The sequence below is a fragment of the Vigna unguiculata genome, chromosome 11 (genome assembly GCF_004118075.2).
Source record: "Vigna unguiculata cultivar IT97K-499-35 chromosome 11, ASM411807v1, whole genome shotgun sequence".
In the NCBI taxonomy this organism is placed as follows: domain Eukaryota; kingdom Viridiplantae; phylum Streptophyta; class Magnoliopsida; order Fabales; family Fabaceae; genus Vigna; species Vigna unguiculata.
Window position 1 is genome coordinate 19,844,523 of NC_040289.1, and position 25,268 is coordinate 19,869,790.

The window sequence follows — 25,268 nt, forward strand, 5'->3', positions numbered from 1 at the left end:
CTATGAATTGGAAGCATATACCAAAAAGAGATAGAAGCAAACTGAAAACAATGTCTAGAAAAAAAATTCTACAACATTCAATTTTGAAGTGAATAAGACATATTTGGATAGAGCAAGTAGTTTGTAGGCCAACATTCCACGCCATCTTAACCCATATTTCGTGTCAAATATAAAATGATATTCTAAAAAAAACATAAACAAAAACTAACTACAAATAAAAAAAATTTAGAATGCAAATAGGTCCCACAAATTTAAATGCGTACAAAATTCTAAATAAATAAAATAAAGGGCGTAAAAATTTAAATGAAAAATATTAAACGATCTAAAGATAGGTAACGAATGCACAGAAATTTAAATATTATCATATCTTTAAGTCATCAATTCCATGAACTTTGAGTGAACACAAATATAATTTCATAGGTCGTTAAACTATAACAATAATATAGGTGAAACAGAACAATAATAATACTAAAAACTTTTAATATTAACATAAATTTTTTCTCATCAATTTTAAATACTCAACTTGACAAGTTAATCATTACTGTTTGCTAACTAAGAAATGTAAGCATATACCACAAAGAGATACAAGGAAACTGAAAACCATTTCTAGAAAAAAAAATTCTACAACATTCAACTTAAAATAGAGTAAGACATATTTGGATAGAGCAAGTATTTTCTACACCAACATTCCATGCCATCTTTACCCAGATTTCATGTGAAATATAAAATGAAAAACTAAAAAAAACATAAACAAAAACTAACTTCAAATAAAACAATTTAAGAATGTAAATAGCTCCCAGAAATTTAAATGCGTACAAAGTATTAAATAAATAAACTAAAGTGCGTAAAAATTTAAATGAAAAATATTAAAGGATCTATAGGTAATGAATGCAAAGAAATTTAAATATTACCGTATCTTTAAGTCATAAATTCGAGAGCTTTGAGTGAACACAAATATAATCTCATAGGTAGCTTGAAAAATCACAAAGACAAACCAAAGATAACTTATGGAAGACTCCCCAATCTGTTCATAAAAAACTATGATTAAACCATACCAATAATATATGTGAAACAGACAAATTATAATAATAGAAACATTAATATTAACATAATTCTTTTGCTCATCAATTTTAAATTCTCAACTTGACAGGTTAATTATTATTGTTAGCTAACTATGAATTGGAAGCATATACCAAAAAGAGATAGAAGCAAACTGAAAACAATGTCTAGAAAAAAAATTCTACAACATTCAATTTTGAAGTGAACAAGACATATTTGGATAGAGCAAGTAGTTTGTAGGCCAACATTCCACGCCATCTTAACCCATATTTCGTGTCAAATATAAAATGATATTCTAAAAAAAACATAAACAAAAACTAACTACAAATAAAAAAAATTTAGAATGCAAATAGGTCCCACAAATTTAAATGCGTACAAAATTCTAAATAAATAAAATAAAGGGCGTAAAAATTTAAATGAAAAATATTAAACGATCTAAAGATAGGTAACGAATGCACAGAAATTTAAATATTATCATATCTTTAAGTCATCAATTCCATTAACTTTGAGTGAACACAAATATAATTTCATAGGTCGTTAAACTATAACAATAATATAGGTGAAACAGAACAATAATAATACTAAAAACTTTTAATATTAACATAAATTTTTTGCTCATCAATTTTAAATACTCAACTTGACAAGTTAATCATTACTGTTTGCTAACTAAGAAATGTAAGCATATACCACAAAGAGATACAAGGAAACTGAAAACCATTTCTAGAAAAAAAAATTCTACAACATTCAACTTAAAATAGAGTAAGACATATTTGGATAGAGCAAGTATTTTCTACACCAACATTCCATGCCATCTTTACCCAGATTTCATGTGAAATATAAAATGAAAAACTAAAAAAAACATAAACAAAAACTAACTTCAAATAAAACAATTTAAGAATGTAAATAGCTCCCAGAAATTTAAATGCGTACAAAGTATTAAATAAATAAACTAAAGTGCGTAAAAATTTAAATGAAAAATATTAAAGGATCTATAGGTAATGAATGCAAAGAAATTTAAATATTACCGTATCTTTAAGTCATAAATTCGAGAGCTTTGAGTGAACACAAATATAATCTCATAGGTAGCTTGAAAAATCACAAAGACAAACCAAAGATAACTTATGGAAGACTCCCCAATCTGTTCATAAAAAACTATGATTAAACCATACCAATAATATATGTGAAACAGACAAATTATAATAATAGAAACATTAATATTAACATAATTCTTTTGCTCATCAATTTTAAATTCTCAACTTGACAGGTTAATTATTATTGTTAGCTAACTATGAATTGGAAGCATATACCAAAAAGAGATAGAAGCAAACTGAAAACAATGTCTAGAAAAAAAATTCTACAACATTCAATTTTGAAGTGAACAAGACATATTTGGATAGAGCAAGTAGTTTGTAGGCCAACATTCCACGCCATCTTAACCCATATTTCGTGTCAAATATAAAATGATATTCTAAAAAAAACATAAACAAAAACTAACTACAAATAAAAAAAATTTAGAATGCAAATAGGTCCCACAAATTTAAATGCGTACAAAATTCTAAATAAATAAAATAAAGGGCGTAAAAATTTAAATGAAAAATATTAAACGATCTAAAGATAGGTAACGAATGCACAGAAATTTAAATATTATCATATCTTTAAGTCATCAATTCCATTAACTTTGAGTGAACACAAATATAATTTCATAGGTCGTTAAACTATAACAATAATATAGGTGAAACAGAACAATAATAATACTAAAAACTTTTAATATTAACATAAATTTTTTGCTCATCAATTTTAAATACTCAACTTGACAAGTTAATCATTACTGTTTGCTAACTAAGAAATGTAAGCATATACCACAAAGAGATACAAGGAAACTGAAAACCATTTCTAGAAAAAAAAATTCTACAACATTCAACTTAAAATAGAGTAAGACATATTTGGATAGAGCAAGTATTTTCTACACCAACATTCCATGCCATCTTTACCCAGATTTCATGTGAAATATAAAATGAAAAACTAAAAAAAACATAAACAAAAACTAACTTCAAATAAAACAATTTAAGAATGTAAATAGCTCCCAGAAATTTAAATGCGTACAAAGTATTAAATAAATAAACTAAAGTGCGTAAAAATTTAAATGAAAAATATTAAAGGATCTATAGGTAATGAATGCAAAGAAATTTAAATATTACCGTATCTTTAAGTCATAAATTCGAGAGCTTTGAGTGAACACAAATATAATCTCATAGGTAGCTTGAAAAATCACAAAGACAAACCAAAGATAACTTATGGAAGACTCCCCAATCTGTTCATAAAAAACTATGATTAAACCATACCAATAATATATGTGAAACAGACAAATTATAATAATAGAAACATTAATATTAACATAATTCTTTTGCTCATCAATTTTAAATTCTCAACTTGACAGGTTAATTATTATTGTTAGCTAACTATGAATTGGAAGCATATACCAAAAAGAGATAGAAGCAAACTGAAAACAATGTCTAGAAAAAAAATTCTACAACATTCAATTTTGAAGTGAACAAGACATATTTGGATAGAGCAAGTAGTTTGTAGGCCAACATTCCACGCCATCTTAACCCATATTTCGTGTCAAATATAAAATGATATTCTAAAAAAAACATAAACAAAAACTAACTACAAATAAAAAAAATTTAGAATGCAAATAGGTCCCACAAATTTAAATGCGTACAAAATTCTAAATAAATAAAATAAAGGGCGTAAAAATTTAAATGAAAAATATTAAACGATCTAAAGATAGGTAACGAATGCACAGAAATTTAAATATTATCATATCTTTAAGTCATCAATTCCATTAACTTTGAGTGAACACAAATATAATTTCATAGGTCGTTAAACTATAACAATAATATAGGTGAAACAGAACAATAATAATACTAAAAACTTTTAATATTAACATAAATTTTTTGCTCATCAATTTTAAATACTCAACTTGACAAGTTAATCATTACTGTTTGCTAACTAAGAAATGTAAGCATATACCACAAAGAGATACAAGGAAACTGAAAACCATTTCTAGAAAAAAAAATTCTACAACATTCAACTTAAAATAGAGTAAGACATATTTGGATAGAGCAAGTATTTTCTACACCAACATTCCATGCCATCTTTACCCAGATTTCATGTGAAATATAAAATGAAAAACTAAAAAAAACATAAACAAAAACTAACTTCAAATAAAACAATTTAAGAATGTAAATAGCTCCCAGAAATTTAAATGCGTACAAAGTATTAAATAAATAAACTAAAGTGCGTAAAAATTTAAATGAAAAATATTAAAGGATCTATAGGTAATGAATGCAAAGAAATTTAAATATTACCGTATCTTTAAGTCATAAATTCGAGAGCTTTGAGTGAACACAAATATAATCTCATAGGTAGCTTGAAAAATCACAAAGACAAACCAAAGATAACTTATGGAAGACTCCCCAATCTGTTCATAAAAAACTATGATTAAACCATACCAATAATATATGTGAAACAGACAAATTATAATAATAGAAACATTAATATTAACATAATTCTTTTGCTCATCAATTTTAAATTCTCAACTTGACAGGTTAATTATTATTGTTAGCTAACTATGAATTGGAAGCATATACCAAAAAGAGATAGAAGCAAACTGAAAACAATGTCTAGAAAAAAAATTCTACAACATTCAATTTTGAAGTGAATAAGACATATTTGGATAGAACAAGTAGTTTGTAGGCCAACATTCCATGCCATCTTAACCCATATTTCGTGTCAAATATAAAATGATATACTAAAAAAACATAAACAAAAACTAACTACAAATAAAAAAAATTAGAATGCAAATAGGTGCCACAAATTTAAATGCGTACAAAATTTTAAATAAATAAAATAAAGTGCGTAAAAATTTAAATGAAAAATATTAAACGATTTAAAAATAGGTAAAGAATGCACAAAAATTTAAATATTATCATATCTTTAAGTCATCAATTCCTAGAACTTTGAACACAAATAAAATCTCATAGGTGATTAAACTATACCAATAATATATGTGAAACACAACAATAATAATAATAAAAAACTTTAATATCAACATGATTCTTTTGCCCATTAGTTTTAAATACTCAACTTGACATATTAATCATTATTGTTAGCTAACTAAGAAATGGAAGTATATACCACATAGAGATAGAAGAAAACTGAAAACCATATCTAGAGAAAAAAAATCTCCAACATTCAACTTAAAAGAGAGTAAGACATATTTGGATAGAGCAAGTAGTTTGTAGGCCAACATTCCACGCCATCTTTACCAAGATTTCATGTCAAATATAAAATGAAAAACTAAAAAAACATAAACAAAAACTAACTACAAATAAAATAACTTAGAATCCAAATAGCTCCCACAAATTTAAATGCATACATAATTTTAAATTAATAAACTAAAGTGACTAAAAATTTAAATGAAAAATATTAAAAGATTTAAAGATATGTAATGAATGCAAAGAACCTTAAATATTAACATATCTTTATTTCATCCATTCCTAGAGCTTTGAGTGAACACACATATAATTTCATAGTTTGCTTCAAAAATCAAAAAGACAAACAAAAGATAACTTATGGAAAATTCCCCAAATTGTTCATAAAAAACTATGATTAAACCAAACCAATAATATATGTGAAACAGAACAATAATAATAATAATAAAAAACTTTAATATCAACATAATTCTTTTGCTCATCAATTTTAAATACTCAACTTGACAGGTTAATCATTGTTGTTAGCTAACTAAGAAATTGAAGCATATACCAAAAAGAGATAGAAGCAAACTTAAAACTATCTCTGGAAAAAACAATTCTACAACATTCAACTTAAAAGAGAGTAAGACATATTTGGATGGTGCAAGTAGTTTGTAGGCCAACATTCCACGCCATCTTTACCAAGATTTCATGTCAAATATAAAATGAAAAACTAAAAAAAACCTAAACAAAAACTAACTACAAATAAAATAGTTTTAGAATGAAAATAGCTCCCACAAATTTAAATGCGTACAAAATTTTAAATAAATAAACTAAAGTGCGTAAAAATTTAGATGAAAAATATTAAAGGATCTATAGGTAATGAATGCAAAGAAATTTAAATATTACCATATCTTTAAGTCATAAATTTTAGAGCTTTGAGTGAACAAAAATATAATCTCATAGGTACGTTGAAAAATCACAAAGACAAACCAAAGATAACTTATGAAAGACTCCCCAAACCGTTCATAAAAAACTATGATTAAACCATACCAATAATATATGTGAAACAGAAAAATAATAATAATAGAAACATTAATATTAACATATTTTTTTCTTATCAATTTTAAATACTCAACTTGATGGGTTAATCATTATTGTTAGCTAACTATGAATTGGAAGCAAATACCACAAAGAGATAGAAGCAAACTGAAAACCATTTCTAAAAAAAAATTCTACAACATTCAACTTAAAATAGAGCAAGACATATTTAAATAGAGCAAGTACTTTGTCGGGCAACATTTCACGCCATCTTTGCCCAGATTTCATGTCAAATATATAATGAAAAACTAAAATAAAATAAACAAAAAGAAACTACAAATAAAACAACTTAGAATCCAAATAGCTCCCACAAATTTAAATGCATACAAATCTTTAAATAAAGAAACTAAAGTGTCTAAAAATTTAAATGAAAAATATTAAATGATCTAATGATATGTAATGAATGAACAGAAATTTAAATATTATCATATCCCTAAGTTATCAATTCCTAGAGCTTTGAGTGAACACAAATATAATCTCATGGGTGATTAAACCATACCAATAATAATAATAATAAAATACTTTAATATCAACATAATTTTTTTGCTTATCAATTTTAAATACTCAACTTGATAGGTTAATCATTATTGTTAGCTAACTAAGAAATGGAAGCATATACCACAAAGAGATAGAAGGAAACTGAAAACCATATCTAGAGAAAAAAAAATCTACAACATTAACTTAAAAGAGAGTAAGACATATTTGGATAGAGCAAGTAGTTTGTAGGCCAACATTCAACGCCATCTTTACCAAGATTTCATGTCAAATATAAAATGAAAAACTAAAAAAAACCTAAACAAAAACTAACTACAAATAAAATAGTTTTAGAATGAAAATAGCTCCCACAAATTTAAATGCGTACAAAGTTTTAAATAAATAAACTAAAGTGCGTAAAAATTTAGATGAAAAATATTAAAGGATCTATAGGTAATGAATGCAAAGAAATTTAAATATTACCATATCTTTAAGTCATAAATTCTAGAGCTTTGAGTGAACAAAAATATAATCTCATAGGTACGTTGAAAAATCACAAAGACAAACCAAAGATAACTTATGGAAGACTCCCCAAACTGTTCATTAAAAAAACTATGATTAAACCATACCAATAATATATGTGAAACAGAAAAATAATAATAATAGAAACATTAATATTAAAATAATTTTTTGCTCATCAATTTTAAATACTCAACTTGACAGGTTAATCATTATTGTGAGCTAACTATGAAATTGAAGCATATTCCACAAAGAGATAGAAGCAAACTGAAAACCATTTCTAGAAAAAAAAATTCTGGAGCCACAAAGGACTATCGAAGGTTATTCTTTTCTATTGATAAGCTCCAATTGCATCATAGGAATTCAAAAAAAAAGGTTCTTTTTTTTTCGTATACTTATAGTTGTTTTGGGGAATTCTTTCATTTTTCAAATTTCTGCAATTACGTGGACTATACCTATTTGAAGAAATGCCCAGACGATTCCCATTCGTTAATATGTAAAGTCCAATAAGCATATCTTGAGTTGGTACAGAAATTGGATCCGCGATAGCTTCAATTTCAGTATGCACAACTCAATTTTAAAAAAAAATAGTAAAATATATTAAAGCACTAATATATTAAGAGAAAAGCATTAAAAAAATTAATATATTTTTCATTTGTACCTGTGTTGTTACTATTGCTGTTTTGCAAAATTGGAGCATTGGTAGATCCAATGGATGTAGAACCATGAAATTCTAATAAGAGAGGTAGTAATAGAAAAATTTATTATGAAAGGAATTCAATTAAAGATAAGATAATAATAGATATATAAAGAATTAGTATTTAATCATTTTTATTACGCTTGTAATTACTTTTTTCTGCCAACTTCTGATTTATAATAAGTTTCCTTTTTCTTCGTGCATCTTTCCCATTATTTTGTTCAAGTTCTGCAAAATGCAGTTAAAAAAAGGATTATGAAATGCATTTAAAGATGAAACGAATTAATTATGAAATGATGTCATCTAATATCAATGTGTGTTAATTGTATAATATGCATTAAAGATGAATAATGAGACTAATAAGTATGCAGTGTTAGCATTTGTACTGAATTTGAATGAAAATTAAATTAAAAAACAAACTTACCACAATATGTCAACTCGAAAAGTGGCTTTCTAATAGTAGATTGAATTCTTTTATTTTGCACGTCTGTATCTACATTGAGAGATAAGTAGGTTTTGCTAGTTGAATCTGGCGTAACATTTTCTTTCCATACTGGTAGAATAGTTAAAAAGTCAAATGAGAAAAGAATAGATGTAAAATGAATGCAGTAATAAAGATTTGTGTTAGTGCAATCAATGAATGCAGATTTGTGAATGAAATGAAAAACAGTTTGACAACAATGAATGCAGTAATAAATTTGTTGGCTGAAAATGTATAGTGAATGAAAAAATGATTACCACAATTTCTTAACTAAGAAAGAGGTGTAGTATTTGGAAAATGAAATGCTTCACTTGGACTGGAGTTGTCCTCATTTGTTACTACAATCAAAATAAGAAAAAAAAATAACATAAATGAAGTAAGATTAGAATTTGCAACTTTGTTTTTCGTATTAGTGTAGATTTAATTGAATTGGATGAGAAACAAATCAAATGATCTAGAAAAAATGAAGAAACTTAAAAATGCAATGTGAGAAACATAAAAATATTGAACCTGTGGACTTCATCAAGGTATTGGAAAAATTTTGTGGGATAATGTTCTTCCTTTTTCTTCTTCCATTTGTTGAATCCATTTTGTTGTGATAATGTTCAAAGTGTGCAGAAGTTATGCATTGTATTGTGGTATTATGGTGTTTTACAAATTCATTACATGTTGGAGGAAGATTTAAAATTAGAAATAGAAAACTAATAACAAAAGCAATTAACAATGCATTGTGAAGAAAGTAAAGGAGAGAGGAAGAAAAAACCTATTAGTATATGTAGGCACATTTGTAGTATTCAACCAACATTCTTCCTGATGATTCAGGTACTGTCAGTACAAACTTTTGACAAAAAAGAACAAACATTTCATTGATATGGAAATATCAGAACTGAACAAATAACTCAAAATTTGTAAAAGCGTACCTTTTCAAAAAGATTTGATCTGCAAAGTCCAAATTGATGATTTGCAGACAATGCAAAGCCTCATTTTAGAATGTGGATCTGTGATATATGTCCTTTTTTGGCAAGCACAAAAGTATTATGCTTTGTAATAGTCAACCATTAAAGTAAACATTTGTTTCTACATTGAGTGTAACATGGAACTACTAAAGAAAGGGCAAAACAAAATTATTTTATTGTTTTCAATTTTAGAAATGAAAAAAAATTCGAAGAAATTAAATTTAAATTAAAAAACTTGTAAGAGAGTTCAAACTGAAATGAGTTTTAATGTTTTCATGGTTACTCTATTACTAAAAAACAATTTCAATAAAATTTGCAAGAAATATTAAAATAATTTTTTTAAAGAAATTAATAAAATCTTTTGAAAATTATATTAAGTTAGTATGTCCAATTATTAGTACTGCAGAATATCAAGTTGACTTCTTTATTATTACTTCTAACCTTTTTTTAAGAAAAACAATCAAATATTTTAACATATTTGAATTCTTATCATAATCATTTAAAATTATTTATAGTATCCGAAATGAAAAATTATTTTAGAAAATCATTACTTAAATAAATTTTGTATTACGAAAATAATTAAAATATAAAACTTGACAATAATTAAATTAGGTTAAATACTTTTAGATATGGCTTCTAATTATTAGAAGCAACAAAAAAAGGATGTTAAAACTATTACAAACAAAATAAAACCAAAGTACTTTCAAAGTTCTTCAAAAAAACATACATAATATAAATACTAAACTAAAAGAAAAGTGCAATATTAGAAACTGCATTCTTTGTGGACGTATACTTTGATCTTCTTCTTTTTCATTTTTTTGTCCACTAGAAACACAAGAATATCTCCTTCTTCCAAACGATTGAATGTGCAGAAGTCCTTCCATCCCTTCCCAATCTTACTTGACTTCTTAGGTGTATTACGAAGCAGAAGTTTACATTGAACAATGAAGGTGTTGTGACGTCCCTGCAATTCCAACCTCCTCAATCTACGTTTACGAACGTAATCTGCAAAGTCAGATTGTAGGTCCTGAAAAAAGAACAAAATAAGACCACAAATAAAAATATATAAAGAAAATAAAATATAATACCAAAATAATAAAATTATAAGTTAACCAGATGGCTTCCTTTGCATTGAGATTTTGACAATTTGACTCTAAACAGATGTTTTTTTCGCAACCGAATTAGGTTTGAAAGAAATTTGGCACCAGTCGATATTGTAGACATGTTGGGGAATACAGTGATGTGGAAGGTAGAATTGCCAACATATCTAAATACAATTTGATGTATATGTTGCAATTTATAAAAAACACGTAGGCTATACCAACCATCCGTGAGAACGGGATGGTTCACATCCATATTAAAAGTTAATTGATGTTGATTCCCTTCAATATCTTCCAAGTGCCAAACGGGTCCTAATTCCTCACCAAAAATAGCAAAAAATATTGGATCAACATGTCCAAACTCCTAATGAGACAAAAAACAGATAGAGAAGTCAAAAAGATGAATAAGACAAATATGAAACTGATGATGAAAGCATAAATATTAAAATCTAGGAATAAAAACATGCATGAGTGATGTAAAACTGATAAAAACAAAAAACAGAAAAGTAGTGAATTTGAATGGTTAATGAAAAAAGTTGACATCTTTAGAAGAAACCAATAGTAAGTAAGAGTTCAAACAAAGTAAAAATAGAAGTTGTCTTATGAAAGAGAAAAAAGGTCGACATAGATGACAAATGCATTAAAAACAGAAGTTTTAACTGATTTCAACGATTATTGAAGAAAGATGACATTTTGATAACAACAAATGAAATGAAGTATGATTTGGAGAATAGATGATGAAGGAAAATATAGATTAACATACATGAAGCATGGGAAACAAACAGAAAAAGAACGACCTTTGAACGATTATTGCATAAAGTTTGAATTTTTTGAAAGAAAATCGAGAATAAGTAATATTGTGTAAAAAGTAAAAACAGAAATACATGTTTTTGAACGATTAAGATAGATGAAGAAGCAATGTGGTACGGTCTAACCTTAAAAAAAATAGCAAAGCACATATTTTTTTTAAGTTTTTGTGAAGTAGACATACCTGATTATGAACAAAATGATACGTGGTGAACCTTCCTAAAGTTTTTCTGGCAGTGACACTCAAAGAGGAATCCATGGAAGCAAGTGTAGGGGAGTGACCTTTCTTTTTCAGTGATTTTGTAAAAATATAAAACTTGATAGTAAATAAGGAAAACAGACGGTTATATAGATATGAAAAGACTTGTAATTAAAGAGAAATTAAAGAAGGCTTTTTGAAAATTGAATCATATTTAATAATATTTTTAAATTAATTTTGAGAAAGTAAAAATAACTTTAAAAATAATATACATTTTTGAAATAAATAAAAACAAATAAGAATTTGAAAGAGTAATAACAGATAAAAATAATATAATAAAATATTCAAAAAAATATAACTAATTAATAAAAGAATAAAAGATAATATTAAAAGTTAATATATAGATATGAAAAGACTTGTAATTAAAGAGAAATTAAAGAAGGGTTTTTCAAAATGCAATGATACTTAATAAAATTTTTAAATTAATTTGGTGAAAGTAAAAATAACTTTAAAAAAATTATAAAGAAATAAATATTTTTTTAATAAATAAAAACAAATAAGAAGTTGAAAGAGTAATAGCACATAAAAGAATAGAAGATAACATTTAAATAATTGTACAATTATGATTAAGAAAATCAAAATCAACTTTTATCCTTTAAATGCAAAGTTACAAATGTTTTTTGATTTGTTAATCAATCTGTTTGATTAAGGAATAATGGTTTTGAAAACATGAAATAAATTTTATATGTTACGAAAACAATAATGTAGTTGAAAAATATACATAGATAAAAACTTAATGACTTTGATGTAGGTAGCATCATAATGTAGTTGATATTAAAACTAATATCAAAACTTCGACATTAGGCTAGCAATATATACTAAATTTTAAAAATAAGCATATACAACAAAAGGTATATAAATTTATAGAAATCTATTTAAAAAAGGTAAAAAAATAGTGAAAATAAACAATTTTTTATAAACCAAAACAAAAGGAAAAACCTATGCTGAAATTAATTAAATTAATGTAGCTAGCATGATTATGGTGTTGACAATGTCAAATTATATCAACACACTTTGATTCAGCTAGCAAATTTTGAATGTAAAGATAGAGTACAAAATTAAAAATAAGCATGAAATCTATTCATAATTAAATTAAAACATAGTTGAAGTAATATTGTTTTCAAAATAACAACCAAAGACAAACAGAAAATAATGGTCATGAGTACAAATACATAACAGCAGCAAATGTTTTTCAAAAAATAACATAATAAACATAAAAATCCAAATAAAGTATATCACTTTTCAATCTTTATATTCTTCTTCAACATCTTCACTGGAATCTTCTTGTTTTCTTGAACCATAGATCGACTTTGTCTTTTAAGTGCTGGAAGAGGTGGCTGAGTAGCCAAATCAAGATTGTCCAGATGAGATGATTCTTTGCGGGTTAACTCATGAATTTGAACATCAATTACATTTTTATTTTTCAAGGATTCTTTGGGAGGAACATGGCTTGATACTATATTGTTCAAATCATCACTTAGAGTCTCAACATCATTTGATTCTTCTGTGAATTTGATCAACAAATCCTAAAAAAAAACAGATTAGCATATACAAAGCTTTACAAAATAAGTTAAATTGTAATCTTCAACTACCTCTGCAATGGAATCAGATGAGATTTGATTTGTTCGCTCATTTAATTTGCTTTCTTCTTCATTTGTAGAGTATAGATCCTAAAAATTGTATACAATATTAATAATAAAAAAGTTAAAGAAAAAAATAGGCTAACACTTGGAAAAAAATAAAAAAAAATCTTACCAAAGACTTAATTTCAACATCAGAAAAGCTTTCAATTACTTTTTCATCCATGCAAACTTTTTTAACTCTGAATGATTGTTCAAATTTGGTATTATAATCATTCTTGCACTCAACTTTGAACAGATAGGTCTTATCAATTAGGACTTCAAACTCTTTAGGCAAGTCTCCAGCAGCAGTGTTCTATTAAAAAAAGGATTAATATAAATGATGTAAATTAATGTAAAAAATTACTGTACAACAATAATGAGTAAAATAAGTGGAAACAAAGTACCCAATATAGAATAGGAAATAATTGATTGTGAATTCATTTGAAAATCAAACAAAACATTTAAGTTAAATGTCAACAATATAAGCAGAAATGATTAGATTAAAAACTTAACCTTGTCTTGCAAGTCAAGAATGTCAAAGCATGATTTCTTCAACATTGCACTTGCATCACGATCAAATACAACAAAAGTTGTAGAATCCGTAGCATTAATTACACGAAGTTTCAGTTTATACCTAAAAAAAAACAATAAAGACATTATGAACATTATTAAGTTTTCTTAATATTATATTAATAAAATCATGTTCTGAATATTGAAAATATTACCTAGGTGTAACCTTAATGACATGCTTGTTACACTTTTCACAAAAAAACATTTTGGAATCAGGATAAACTGCTTTGTTGCAGATACATGATGTATACCACCAATCATCATGATCTAGCACATGTTTAATAGTAGCTTTTAATACAAAAGTACTTTCCTGTAAAATAAAGAATATCAAATTATGAAAAAAAAAGTCATTAAATAAAAAAATTTATGTGCAACATAGAGACAAATATTTGAACCTGCTTAAAATCTTTTAAACCTTCAATTGAACTCCTAGGATGCAGCTTAATGAAATCATCTTCTAAGCTAACTTTAGAAGAAGCACAAAGTTGGGTAAGAGCTTGAGAAGGAGATTCAGTATTATCCCACATCCTACGTTAAAAAATATGTTATATTACAAAGATATACATATATCTATCTATAAACAAAGATATATGTTATGTTTATAGACTTACATTTTTTTCAACTTGGTTGCATCTTCACCATCACAATTAAAAATTATCTTGGTACAGTTCATACAGTTTTGAATAGAAACTTTATCTACAAAAGAGAAAAGGTCAAAAAGATTTTTATTCATTAATACAACTGTAATAATGTGGTTTATGTTAGTTACCTTGGAAGGTCTTCACTTTGCAATGACAACATGTTGATCCTCTCTAGAGGCCAGAAATGCATTTAACATATCAACATATTGACCAAATAAAGTACACTCTAGTTGCAAACTATTGAATGTTAAAAATCACATAAAAAGATAAGCAGATGAAATACATGAACAAAAATAAAAAACAATAAAGAACAAAAACAAATGAAATCTGCTTACCCATCAGCTTCAATAAGGATGACATTCATTTTGGTTTTCTTACCAGCTTTCTCTAGCTCCCTCTCTGTTCCAACACCAGTAAACATCCCAATCACATCTACAGAAAGAGGAAAAAGAGAAAAAAAATTAACAAAAAGTTATACAAAAAAATAAAGAAAAATAAGCAAAACATATTTACTAACTAAGTAATCTGTGTCAAAACCAGCAACTATGATTGTTGAAAAAGGGGTGTATGAAGTTGTAGTTTTCGGAACTAAGGTACTTTGCACCATATTGACATTGGTTCCAAATTGGAAGTTGATCTTATAGGCATGTTTTGTGGTTCTATAAGAACCACCATTACATGAAACACTTAAAGATTGGATGGTGTAAACCTTATCCTCTTTGATTTATGACTGGAATTTGTATATCAAGGTGCGTCTAACATATGCATGGATTAGTACACCCTGAAAAAATAGATTCATAAATGAAAAAATAGAAGCAGATTTAAACTTACAAAAACATATCTAAACTTTTGGGTAAAAAAAAATTAGGAAAACTCAAAAAATAAAAGACGTTTATAGTTTAAGGAAGATACCTCTTGGTCTTGAAGAACAATTTCCATGAAAATGGAGTTTTTCCTTTTGTGTAATCTTCAACAAACCATAACCTTACAACTCTTGCAAGGATATTCCAACTCTCCATCTCAGGGTTGAGTTCTTGTAAAGAGTGAGTGTGTTTTTGGATAACAGACATGGTTGAAGGAATGAGGGAAATGATGGAAATTAGAGCAAAGTAAGGAATGAAGAAAGGTCTGCAGAAATGTATTTGTACAAAACATAAAAAGATAAAAAAAATATATTGGAAGATCATAAATACAAAACAACACCATACGCATGCTCTGGTTTTCATTTCACAAATTTAGAAACAATCTGCAAAAGCAAAAGCAGATTTTGACATGAGTAAAGATATTTACTAAAACAACACACAAATTGTGGTTTAGGTTAAACAAATGGAGTAAAAACTGGGAAAAGTGACTGACAAAAATACGAAGATCACAGAAAAAAACAAAAGCTGTTTTTCACATGGCTCAATGTTGTGCAATAAAAAGAAATATGGCAGAAAGCAGTACAAAAAGAAAACAAAAAGTAACTTTAAATGTTGGAAAAGGTTGACAAATCAACGAAAATAGGAAATAAAGATCTGATTTCAAATAAAGATGTAATTTGAACATTTGAAAGTAATGAAAAAAGTAAGAAAAATGTTGTAACATAAATGAAAAAGGAAAGAACTCAATTGATGTATGCATATCCAAAGACATAAGAATTAAATAAACCTGAAATGTTGGGGCTTCTTTTAAGTTGAGGTAGAATCAGATCAAATCTCAACAAACATTAAGAATAAAAGGTCAAATTACATCCGGCTAATATTATAAATGAACTATCTCATGTAATTGAAAACAATAAAATATGCAATAGGTCAATAAAAATAAATTTTGAAACGGTAGTATGGACTTTCTTTGAATCAACAATAAAACAATACAAAAGAAAAAAAATGTTAAAGCGATTACATTATATCAATATTATTGACTTACATTTAAAAGTTAGTTACCATTACAAAATACTCCTTGGTCTCTGCTTACATGAATGCAATATTCATAACTAATCAACAACATATTTGCTTATGACTTCAGATAGCAACAGTTTCTGCATTCCAACAAAATTATACCTGAAATCTTGGCGTGTCGTGAAAGTTAAGGTGAATGGAAAGTAAGAGAAAATATAAAAAAGATTAAGAATAAAAAAGATTAAGAAGTCAAGAGTCAATACAACAAATTCATAAATAATCAACAACAAATTTGCTTATGACATAAGATGGTAACAGTTTCTGCATTAAAAGTTGAGGGACAATAAGATCAAGCTCAAACTTCTTCATAGACATCAGAAAATCAATAACAATGAAAGACATGTTTAAGCAAAACATATGAATTAAACAATTAAACAACACAACTTATTAAAGGAATTCAATTATAAATTTAATTATAATGGAGAAAAAGAAATTTGATCAGCGACTGGAATCTGTAGTGCACGTCAGGATGAAGTTATCTTATTAGAGTTAATGAAGGAATGAACCCAAAAACAATCTACATAAACAAAAAAAACAAAAAAATGAGTTAGAACAACATATCAGATTGATGAAGTAAGAGAAAATATAAAAATAACATAAAAATGAAATAAACATCAATTGTTGGGTTTCGAATTAAGCAAAACTGAAATGGTGGGATTTCTTGAAAGTTGATGTACAATCACATCAAATTTGAGCAAACATTAAGAATAAAAAAGATTAAGAAGTGAAGCAACTTTCTCAGTTAATAGAAACCAATAAAACATGCAATAGGCCACAAAAATAGATTTTTAAAACTGTACTATGGAAGATCTTTGAATGAAAGATACAACAACAAAAGAAATCAATACAACAAATTCATAAAGAATCAACAACAAATTATCTTATGACATAAGATGGCAACAGATTCTGCATTTAAAGTTGAGGGACAATAAGATCAAGCTCAAACTTCTTCATTAGACATCAGAAAATCAATAACAAAGAAAGACATGTTTAATCAAAACACATGAATTAAACAATTAAACAATACAACATATTAAAGGAATTCATTTCATTACAACATATTCTCATTAGAAGTGGAGAAAAAGAAATTTGATCAGCAACTGAAATACGTAATGCACGTCAGGATGAAATTATCTTATTAGAGTTAATCAAGTTAGAACAAACTACATAAACCAAGAAAAAAAAACATGAGTTAGAACAGCATATCAGATTGAAATGGTACGGTTTGAGTCTACATCCACAAAGAAGTGGAGAGTGTCTGATTCAGCAGAGACATCGAGAGGGTTTCAAAAGGTACAGAACACCAAAAAAAATCTACACAAAGAAAAACATGAGTAAGAAATGAAAAATTGGGGTTTCAAAATTAAAAGTGAAGAGATCAAAGTTATTACCCAAGAGCGATGGAGAGCGTTTGAGGCGGCGTCAGAGAGATGGGCGCACAGAAGCACAAAAACAATCTACACAAACAAAACAAACCAAAAAATGAGTTAGAAGACAAAAATTTATGTTAACGAAGTTGGATTCACTGAGACTAAGAACAAAAAATTAGGGTTTGAGGATCGCCTTTCAGGTGGCGTAAGAGAAGTTGATAGGGTTTGATGAGGCAGAAAGGGGGAGAGTGCGATTCCAATGGAGAGGGTTTCATGCGGCACAAAAGTGGAGAGGGTTTCAGTAAAGACAATCGCGGAGATGGTTTGACAGGGCAAAAATGTTGAATGAAGTAGAGAAGGAAGAGAGATAGATCGCGTTTGTGGAGGAAGAGCGAGACAGAACGTCTGAAGCACAAAAACCATCTACACAAACAAAACAAACCAAAAAATGAGTTAGAAGCAAAAAAAAATTGATGTTAACAAAGTTGGAATGAATGAGATTAAGAAAAAAAATTAGGGTTCGAGGATAGTGTTTCAGGCGGCGTCAAAGAGGTAGCTAGGGTTTGAGGAGGCAGAAAGGGGGAGAGTGCGATTCGAATGGAGAGGGTTTGAATGGAGAGAATCGTGGAGATGGTTGGACGCGACAAAAAGGTCGAATGAAGTTGAGAAGGAAGGGAGGTGGATCGCATTTGTGGAGGAAGACCGAGAGAGACTGTCTGAGGCGGCGGCAGAGAGGTGGCTAGGGTTTGAGGATGCACAGAAGTGGAGAATGCGTAAAACAGGGTAGGCTTGGAGAGAGGGAAAATGAAGAGAGGTGGAGAACGTTATTTAGTGTTGCGTTTGTGGAGGAAGAGCGAAACAGAGCGACTGAGGTGGAGGCGGAGGCAGAGAGGTGGCTAGGGTTTGAGGAAGGAGAGAAGTGGAGAGTGCGTAAACGACCTGAAAGAGAAAGTGAAGAGAGAGACGAAGTGAAGAGAGAGAGGAAGTAAAGAGAGAGGAAAAACGTGAGTGTGGTGAAAAGCGAGAAAAATGCTTGAGACTTCCTAAGAAGATGACACGTATCCAAATTACTTTAAGAGGTAAAAAAATTTAAAAATCTGAAAGTGAACAAATTCCAAGAAAATTACACGTGTAATTTTTTGCTTTTTGTGATTCTTTGAATTGTATTATAAATAAATAAATAAATAAATATATATATATATATATATATATATATATATATATATATATTCATGCCCCAATTCATTTTAATACTTACTTTTGCATTAAATAGAAAAGTGATAAGCATAAAATGAAAGTGCATGTAGAATATTTACATCAATAATCTTATAGACTAAAAAAGTAAAGCCAAGTTATTCTATTTATAGGACTATAATACTAGAAACAGAAAAGAAACTTTACATACACATCTCACTAAGATTAACTACCCTAACTATTTATTACTCCAATTGCAAGTCAGCAATTCAATTGACTTTTCCGGTTCCAATGAATTAATGTGTAGTTGATAGGCTGTCTTAAGTTGCAATGGACTAGGCTATGTTGCTTCTTTCACTTCTAACTTGGCAGCAAGAAGTAGTCTTCACTGGTTCAACAGGTACACGTTCCAAGTGCAACTCCTTTCAATTGGCAATTTCAGCTCTTCAATAATGAATGACTCAACTTACATCTTGAACAAATTATTTCAAGTTAACTACACCATAGAAAAAGGAAAAATAATGGAAGTTGAGTTCTAAGTTCTAAGCTTCCAAATTGAATCTATCTTAACCTGATAATAAACACCACCTAAACTACTCCAATTGCTCTCTTTTACAATTCTTCACCAATTTAGAATACTTAATAGCAGAAAATATCGTTTAATATTTCAAAAACCCAAAGCAAACAGTGAAAGAAGAAAACCTGTTGTGTGAATGTTTGTAACTTTAAACTACTTTCCTCCTCTAAGATGCCACACCCTGATTATTTACAACCAAGTCACATAATCAAACCAATGACGACTAAGTAATCACTAAGGAAAACAAAATTAACTAGAAAGAAAACCATAACGGTAACTTAGAGTTAATAAATATTCGCCCCTCCTAATATTCCTTGATATAAAATGCAATTCCAATAACACTTGTATCGTTGTACAAATAGAAAACCTTAGGAACTGAAACTTTGGTATGAGCACTCAATGACTGGAGAACCTATGAATTATAAGGGCACACAATCAATCATTTTCTAATTAATATATTATCCATTGCCCAAACTTCATACACTTAAGTGGGAACTTGGATGAACATTTACAAAATTCATTTTGAATTAAAAATAATTTTGAAGTTAAGATAATCTATATTTGAATCTTTTTATTCTAAAAATTAGATTGTAGTAACTAAGTGCCGAATCTCTTATTCATAACAAAAGATATCCAATGTTGTTGCAATTCAATCATTTGTTGATCGAAAATCAATTTATCATATATGAAATAAAACATATAAGTATTTTCCTAACATCATCTTATTACTACGGTAAATAAAATTTATATATAATGATAATTTTAATAAATGTAACAAAAAAAATGTTTACTAAAACTAATAAATTTGGTAAGGAATGTTATTATATAATTATTAATATAAATTAATAATTTATAATAAATCTAACTAACCAAATGTCATTGTAACTACATTTATTATAGATTATTAACTTATTTTAATAATTATATATATGAAACCAGTGGTCTATATAGTATTTAGTAAGATAAAATAGTAAATCGCATTAAAACTAAAGTAGGAAAATAAACTTATTTAAACTTGATAATGGTTGACAACAAAAACGAGGAATTCATATTTAACAACTATGCATAAATAAAACCATTTGTTTCTTAAATGACATAAATCAATTGAAAGAATGAGATAAAAAGGGTTTCAAAATTCATATACCAAATCAAAACCTTTTGCTTTACCTCTAAAAGCTGCTACCAATTACAGAACTAACACGGGATCATACCTTTCCACATCTTCGAATTTTAATTCCAATTTAAGTTCTGATTCAAGTCCTTTCCAACTCTCAACATTTTCTCCTCCAATTGGTGGAGTGAAGAGAACACCAAGTTCTTTCTGAGACAATAAAGAGAAACCCTCATTCAATATGCATAAACTTACAATTCAGCAGAAAATTTCATAGTCTACTGCAACTCTACATGTACACAACTAGTAGTAGTTATAAATTCCACCTAAGTATGTTAACGCAATCTATATAACATTATAGAATTGATATAGCTTATTCACTTCTAATACTCTAATAATTAGACAAAACACATGAAAATATAGTGGCAGTAGTAGCATCAAAATTTGTTCTTTTGTTCAGGAATAATGTTCAAGTAAACAGAAGCAGAAGCTACAAATTGGTAGCAATAAATCAATATCACAACTCAAATTCTCAATTTTTTTATAACACCACAAAAACTGAAGCAACACTATTTTTCCAATCATTCTTAGGATTGAACATACACTTAGTTGCCCAAATTTGGAAGCATAAACAAGTCATGCATTTCACGAATTATAAGTCCAAATGTAAGCAACAGTGTTGAGTTAAATCTCTAATGGTTTCTCGAAAACACATTGAACCACGATACCTGATAAAACTCATCTGCTTACTCTGTGCGAACCATATGAATATGTAGTCCCTTGGGCCCATAAAATGTGAAACAAGTTTTTGGGAGACCCTGAAATTATGAGGACTGCTGAAATTATTTAGAAAAGGAAAGGGAGTAAATTGAAAATTAAATAGTTGTATGGCAAGATGTAAAAGTTGTAAGTGTATAATCAAAACCTTCAATACATCAATTCAAACAAGACCTCCCTAGAAAACTGAAAATGCATTCAAGCCATTCTCCATGGAAGCTACTCGCTCTACGATGTCCGCAGATACAGGGGACCTTTAGCAATAAAAAAAAGGATGAATATTTCTCTTTAGGCTATTAGACATCAAGTTAATAACTAAAGAAAATAAAATAAAATAAACTGATAGAGCTTCATTGATCCCTCTGGGTTGTAGAGAACATAAATGAGCTACAAAAAGGAAGAAAATGAAGTTTCTTAATAAATTTTATTAACAACATGTGGTATTTACTCCGAAAGGAAAACTCCACTATTTCAAACTTCAATGATTCATTACCATTAAAAGAAAACACAGAAAAAACTGGAATTTTTATACACAGTCAATGATAGGTATAATCCTATTAAGTGTAATGCAAATTCTAGAAGAATCTAGAAAATCCTAAGATAAAAGTATTGAAATGTAATGAAAGTTCTAGAACAAAGTAGAAAAGCCTAAGATATGAAGAAAATATCAAGAACATTCTACATAGGAAAAAATCTAGAACATTTCACACAAGTTGTGACTAGCACTTTCTAGAATACTCTATAGGTCTATAAATACCTGTACTCAATTATTTGATGAATGATAAGAACTACGACCACTTCTAGCACAGCACTCACCGCTACAACTACTACATACTCCTTCCAACTACAACTTCCACATTCTACTATCTCCACAATTTTTTTAGGTTCAACTAAAAAGCAGAGTGGACAAAATGTAAATCATGCTCCCAATTGTTGTAGTAAAGATTCAACCACTAACACAATGATAACATTTTCTTAATGGATCAAATAATACTTGTAGAAATTTTCTAATTGGGTAACATCACAAAAGAATTGGCATTGGACTTGTATATTAGTAATGATAGGTCATAATACATACACAGACCTAAGCTGGAAATTATTGATTATGTAAAAAATCCAAAAATCAAGGAAAAAGAAAAAGAAAGTGAGCAAGATTTACTTAAAGTAGCTAAGAATTGCACTTTGATCGGATATGCTTAGAAGTTGCTCTAGATAGTCAACTCCCAAATCTTCTAACCCTACTACACTTGCTTTGATTTCTCTTTCCCTTTACACTTTTTGGATTTTGATAAGTGTTTTTGCTTGTAGTGCCTCACTTTGAGTGCAAGTGTAGGAGAATGAAGCATTGTTTGAAGATCGAAAATGAACTAACAAACTAAAAATGCCGCTGCAATAGTTGCCCCAACCGATCCTCTGGTACCCGAATCACAAAAACTAAATAAATAAACATCTAAAATCATGAAATTTAATAATCTCGCTTTCGAATTCTTTACTTGAGAAACTAGTTAAAACAGAAACTCGAACCTCACTCAATAAATTAAATCAATGAAAAATAGTTGTGTATTCCAATAGTTCAAGAGGAACTTGTTGCCTGACCCTAGAAGAAGATGGAACGAGAAACCCCAAGTGTGGTGGCAACAACGATGATTGTTGCGACGACGATGTCACCTTTTTCCAACGGCATTACAAGGTTAACGACGACAACACATGGAGGCTCGTCAGAGATGAAGAACTCGCCACGGCGACTGTTGAAATGGTGGCTACTGGAGGTCAAGGAAGCTTCTCACGATGGTTGTTGCCACTTGTTCTACGTTTGGATTTTTGAAGAAAGTGAAAAAGGGAACATCGCGGGGCGGTCGGCGAAGGCTTTGATGGTGATCGATGTCGTCAGCGACGGACTTGGTCATGTAGAATCAAAACCTTTTTGATCGGAAGTTGAATAACTTCGGTTGGGGGTTTGAGACCGAGAGAAGAGAAATATAAAACCTAAACCTAGGCTGAAATGAAAATATGCAGAAATAGTATTTTTAATTAAAAAATGATATAAATTTTACGTACGAACTTTTGTCGTAGGTAATTTTTTTTTAAATATTTTATATATATATATATATATTTTATTATATTTATTTTTTACATCTATTTTCATAAATAATTTTTTATATCAAAGATTTTGATCATGTTTATTTACGAAATTTTTGTATATAATTTATTTTTGTTTTATCAACGAATTTTAATTTTATTTATGACCAATTTTCATAAATAAAATGAAATTATTTATGAAAAATATTTCGTAAATAATAGCCAATTTTCTTATAATAAGAAACTTTCACAAATATTTGCAAAAAGTAAAAACACAGTTGGTTAAGGAAAAACTCACTAGTTTCCAACTAGTATATTTAGTACTTCCTTCAAGCAAAAAGGTTATTATACATGGAATCTTCAATGTGAGTAATATGTTTATATCGTTGACAACCAAACCAAATCTATGCTTTGTTGATGACCCATACCAAATATAAAGGAGTTTAGGCTGTCATTTGCCATGTATTCATAAACTAGCATTTTTTTCTTGTCCTTGAATGTAAACAACCAAAAAGTTTAACAAGATTTCAATGTTGAAGCTTTGCAATCAATTTGACTTCATTTATGAACTCTATCACTCCTTGCGATGAGCTCTTTACGGAGTCTTTACAACAATCTCTTGCTTATCTACTAATATTTCATATATATATATATATATATATATATATATATATATATATATATATATATATTTATATATATATATATATATATATATATATATATATCAATGTTCTTTTATTTAGTTACTAGGCTCAAAACTATTACCTTGTATACAAGTCCAAAACCACCTTGGCCAATTTTATTTTCATCGAAAAAGTTGTTAGTGGCTGTTGTAATGGTGAATAGATCAAACATTTGGACGTCCAAATTGTCTTCGCATTGTTCTGTCAATGATTTTTCTAAAAACCAATGAAGGCCTTTAGAATAATGTTATAAAATATGAGTAGCAAATTAAAGATACTTAGAATAGAAAAAATACAGTTTACTCAGCTAATTATTAAAAATCTAGAAGTCCAAAGATTGTGATAATATAAAATTTAAGTCCGATGATAATTTATTATTGTCCATGCAAAAAGAGTTTTCATTTGGGATAAAATTGTGAAATTTTGGAGGGAACCAAAGATTAGGGGGAAATAAAAAAAAATAAAACTAAAATTAAAATAAAACAAATAGTATAATTAATAATTAAATAATTTAGTAAGTGATTTATTGTAACTAAAAGTTTACTAAATTATAAAAGTAATTTTGGTCACTATAATTGAATTTTTCAAGTATTGATTTCAGTTACTATTTAGCAAATTTCTATTTGTGTGTTTGTCTCCATTTAGCCTATGCAAACGACTTTTGCATCTAGGTAATGGACGTAGTCCATGTTGTCGTTGAACTTGGTATAATAGTGACAATTGGTTGGTTGTGTATTGGTTAAGGCATTCATCCTTTCCATCCAAGTGCAATTAAAGTTACACCTTCATACTGCTTCTATAACCGAATCATAAACAACTGTCATTTTAGATTATCAGGTAATAGTGCAAGAATAAGCTTTGGCTACAATCAATGGGAGGCCAATTCTTCAACCTACTTTTAACCGAGTTCCTAAGCTTCAGCGCATAAATTCAAAAATAATGCATGAAATGAGTAATCATAGAATTAGAACCAAGTTCGTCAGTTGTCATGA

General features: G+C 28.1%; 1 protein-coding gene and 2 long non-coding RNA genes across 6 annotated transcripts; all 3 read right to left on the reverse strand.

The window, feature by feature from the left end:
• Nucleotides 1-12,944: 12,944 nt before the first annotated feature.
• LOC114170238 lies at nt 12,945-14,165 on the reverse strand. The gene is made up of 5 exons (XM_028055729.1): nt 14,068-14,165; nt 13,845-13,965; nt 13,465-13,644; nt 13,302-13,379; nt 12,945-13,235 (listed from the first exon to the last, which is right to left on the reverse strand). The coding sequence occupies exons 1-5, from the start codon at nt 14,163-14,165 to the stop codon at nt 12,945-12,947; spliced, it is 768 nt and encodes a 255-aa protein (XP_027911530.1).
• Nucleotides 14,166-14,295: 130 nt separating this feature from the next.
• LOC114168856 lies at nt 14,296-14,736 on the reverse strand. The gene is made up of 3 exons (XR_003600780.1): nt 14,671-14,736; nt 14,513-14,597; nt 14,296-14,429 (listed from the first exon to the last, which is right to left on the reverse strand). It is a non-coding gene; the product is annotated as an uncharacterized LOC114168856 (long non-coding RNA).
• A 4,442-nt stretch (nt 14,737-19,178) lies between these two features.
• On the reverse strand, nt 19,179-23,513 carry LOC114168540. Of its 4 annotated transcripts, XR_003600692.1 has the most exons (6): nt 23,108-23,513; nt 21,660-21,765; nt 21,463-21,552; nt 20,835-20,944; nt 19,749-19,804; nt 19,179-19,542 (listed from the first exon to the last, which is right to left on the reverse strand). It is a non-coding gene; the product is annotated as an uncharacterized LOC114168540 (long non-coding RNA). The 4 variants fall into 4 exon arrangements; XR_003600689.1 differs by having other exon boundaries at nt 19,179-19,804; XR_003600690.1 differs by having other exon boundaries at nt 19,179-19,804; nt 21,463-21,567.
• Nucleotides 23,514-25,268: the final 1,755 nt, after the last annotated feature.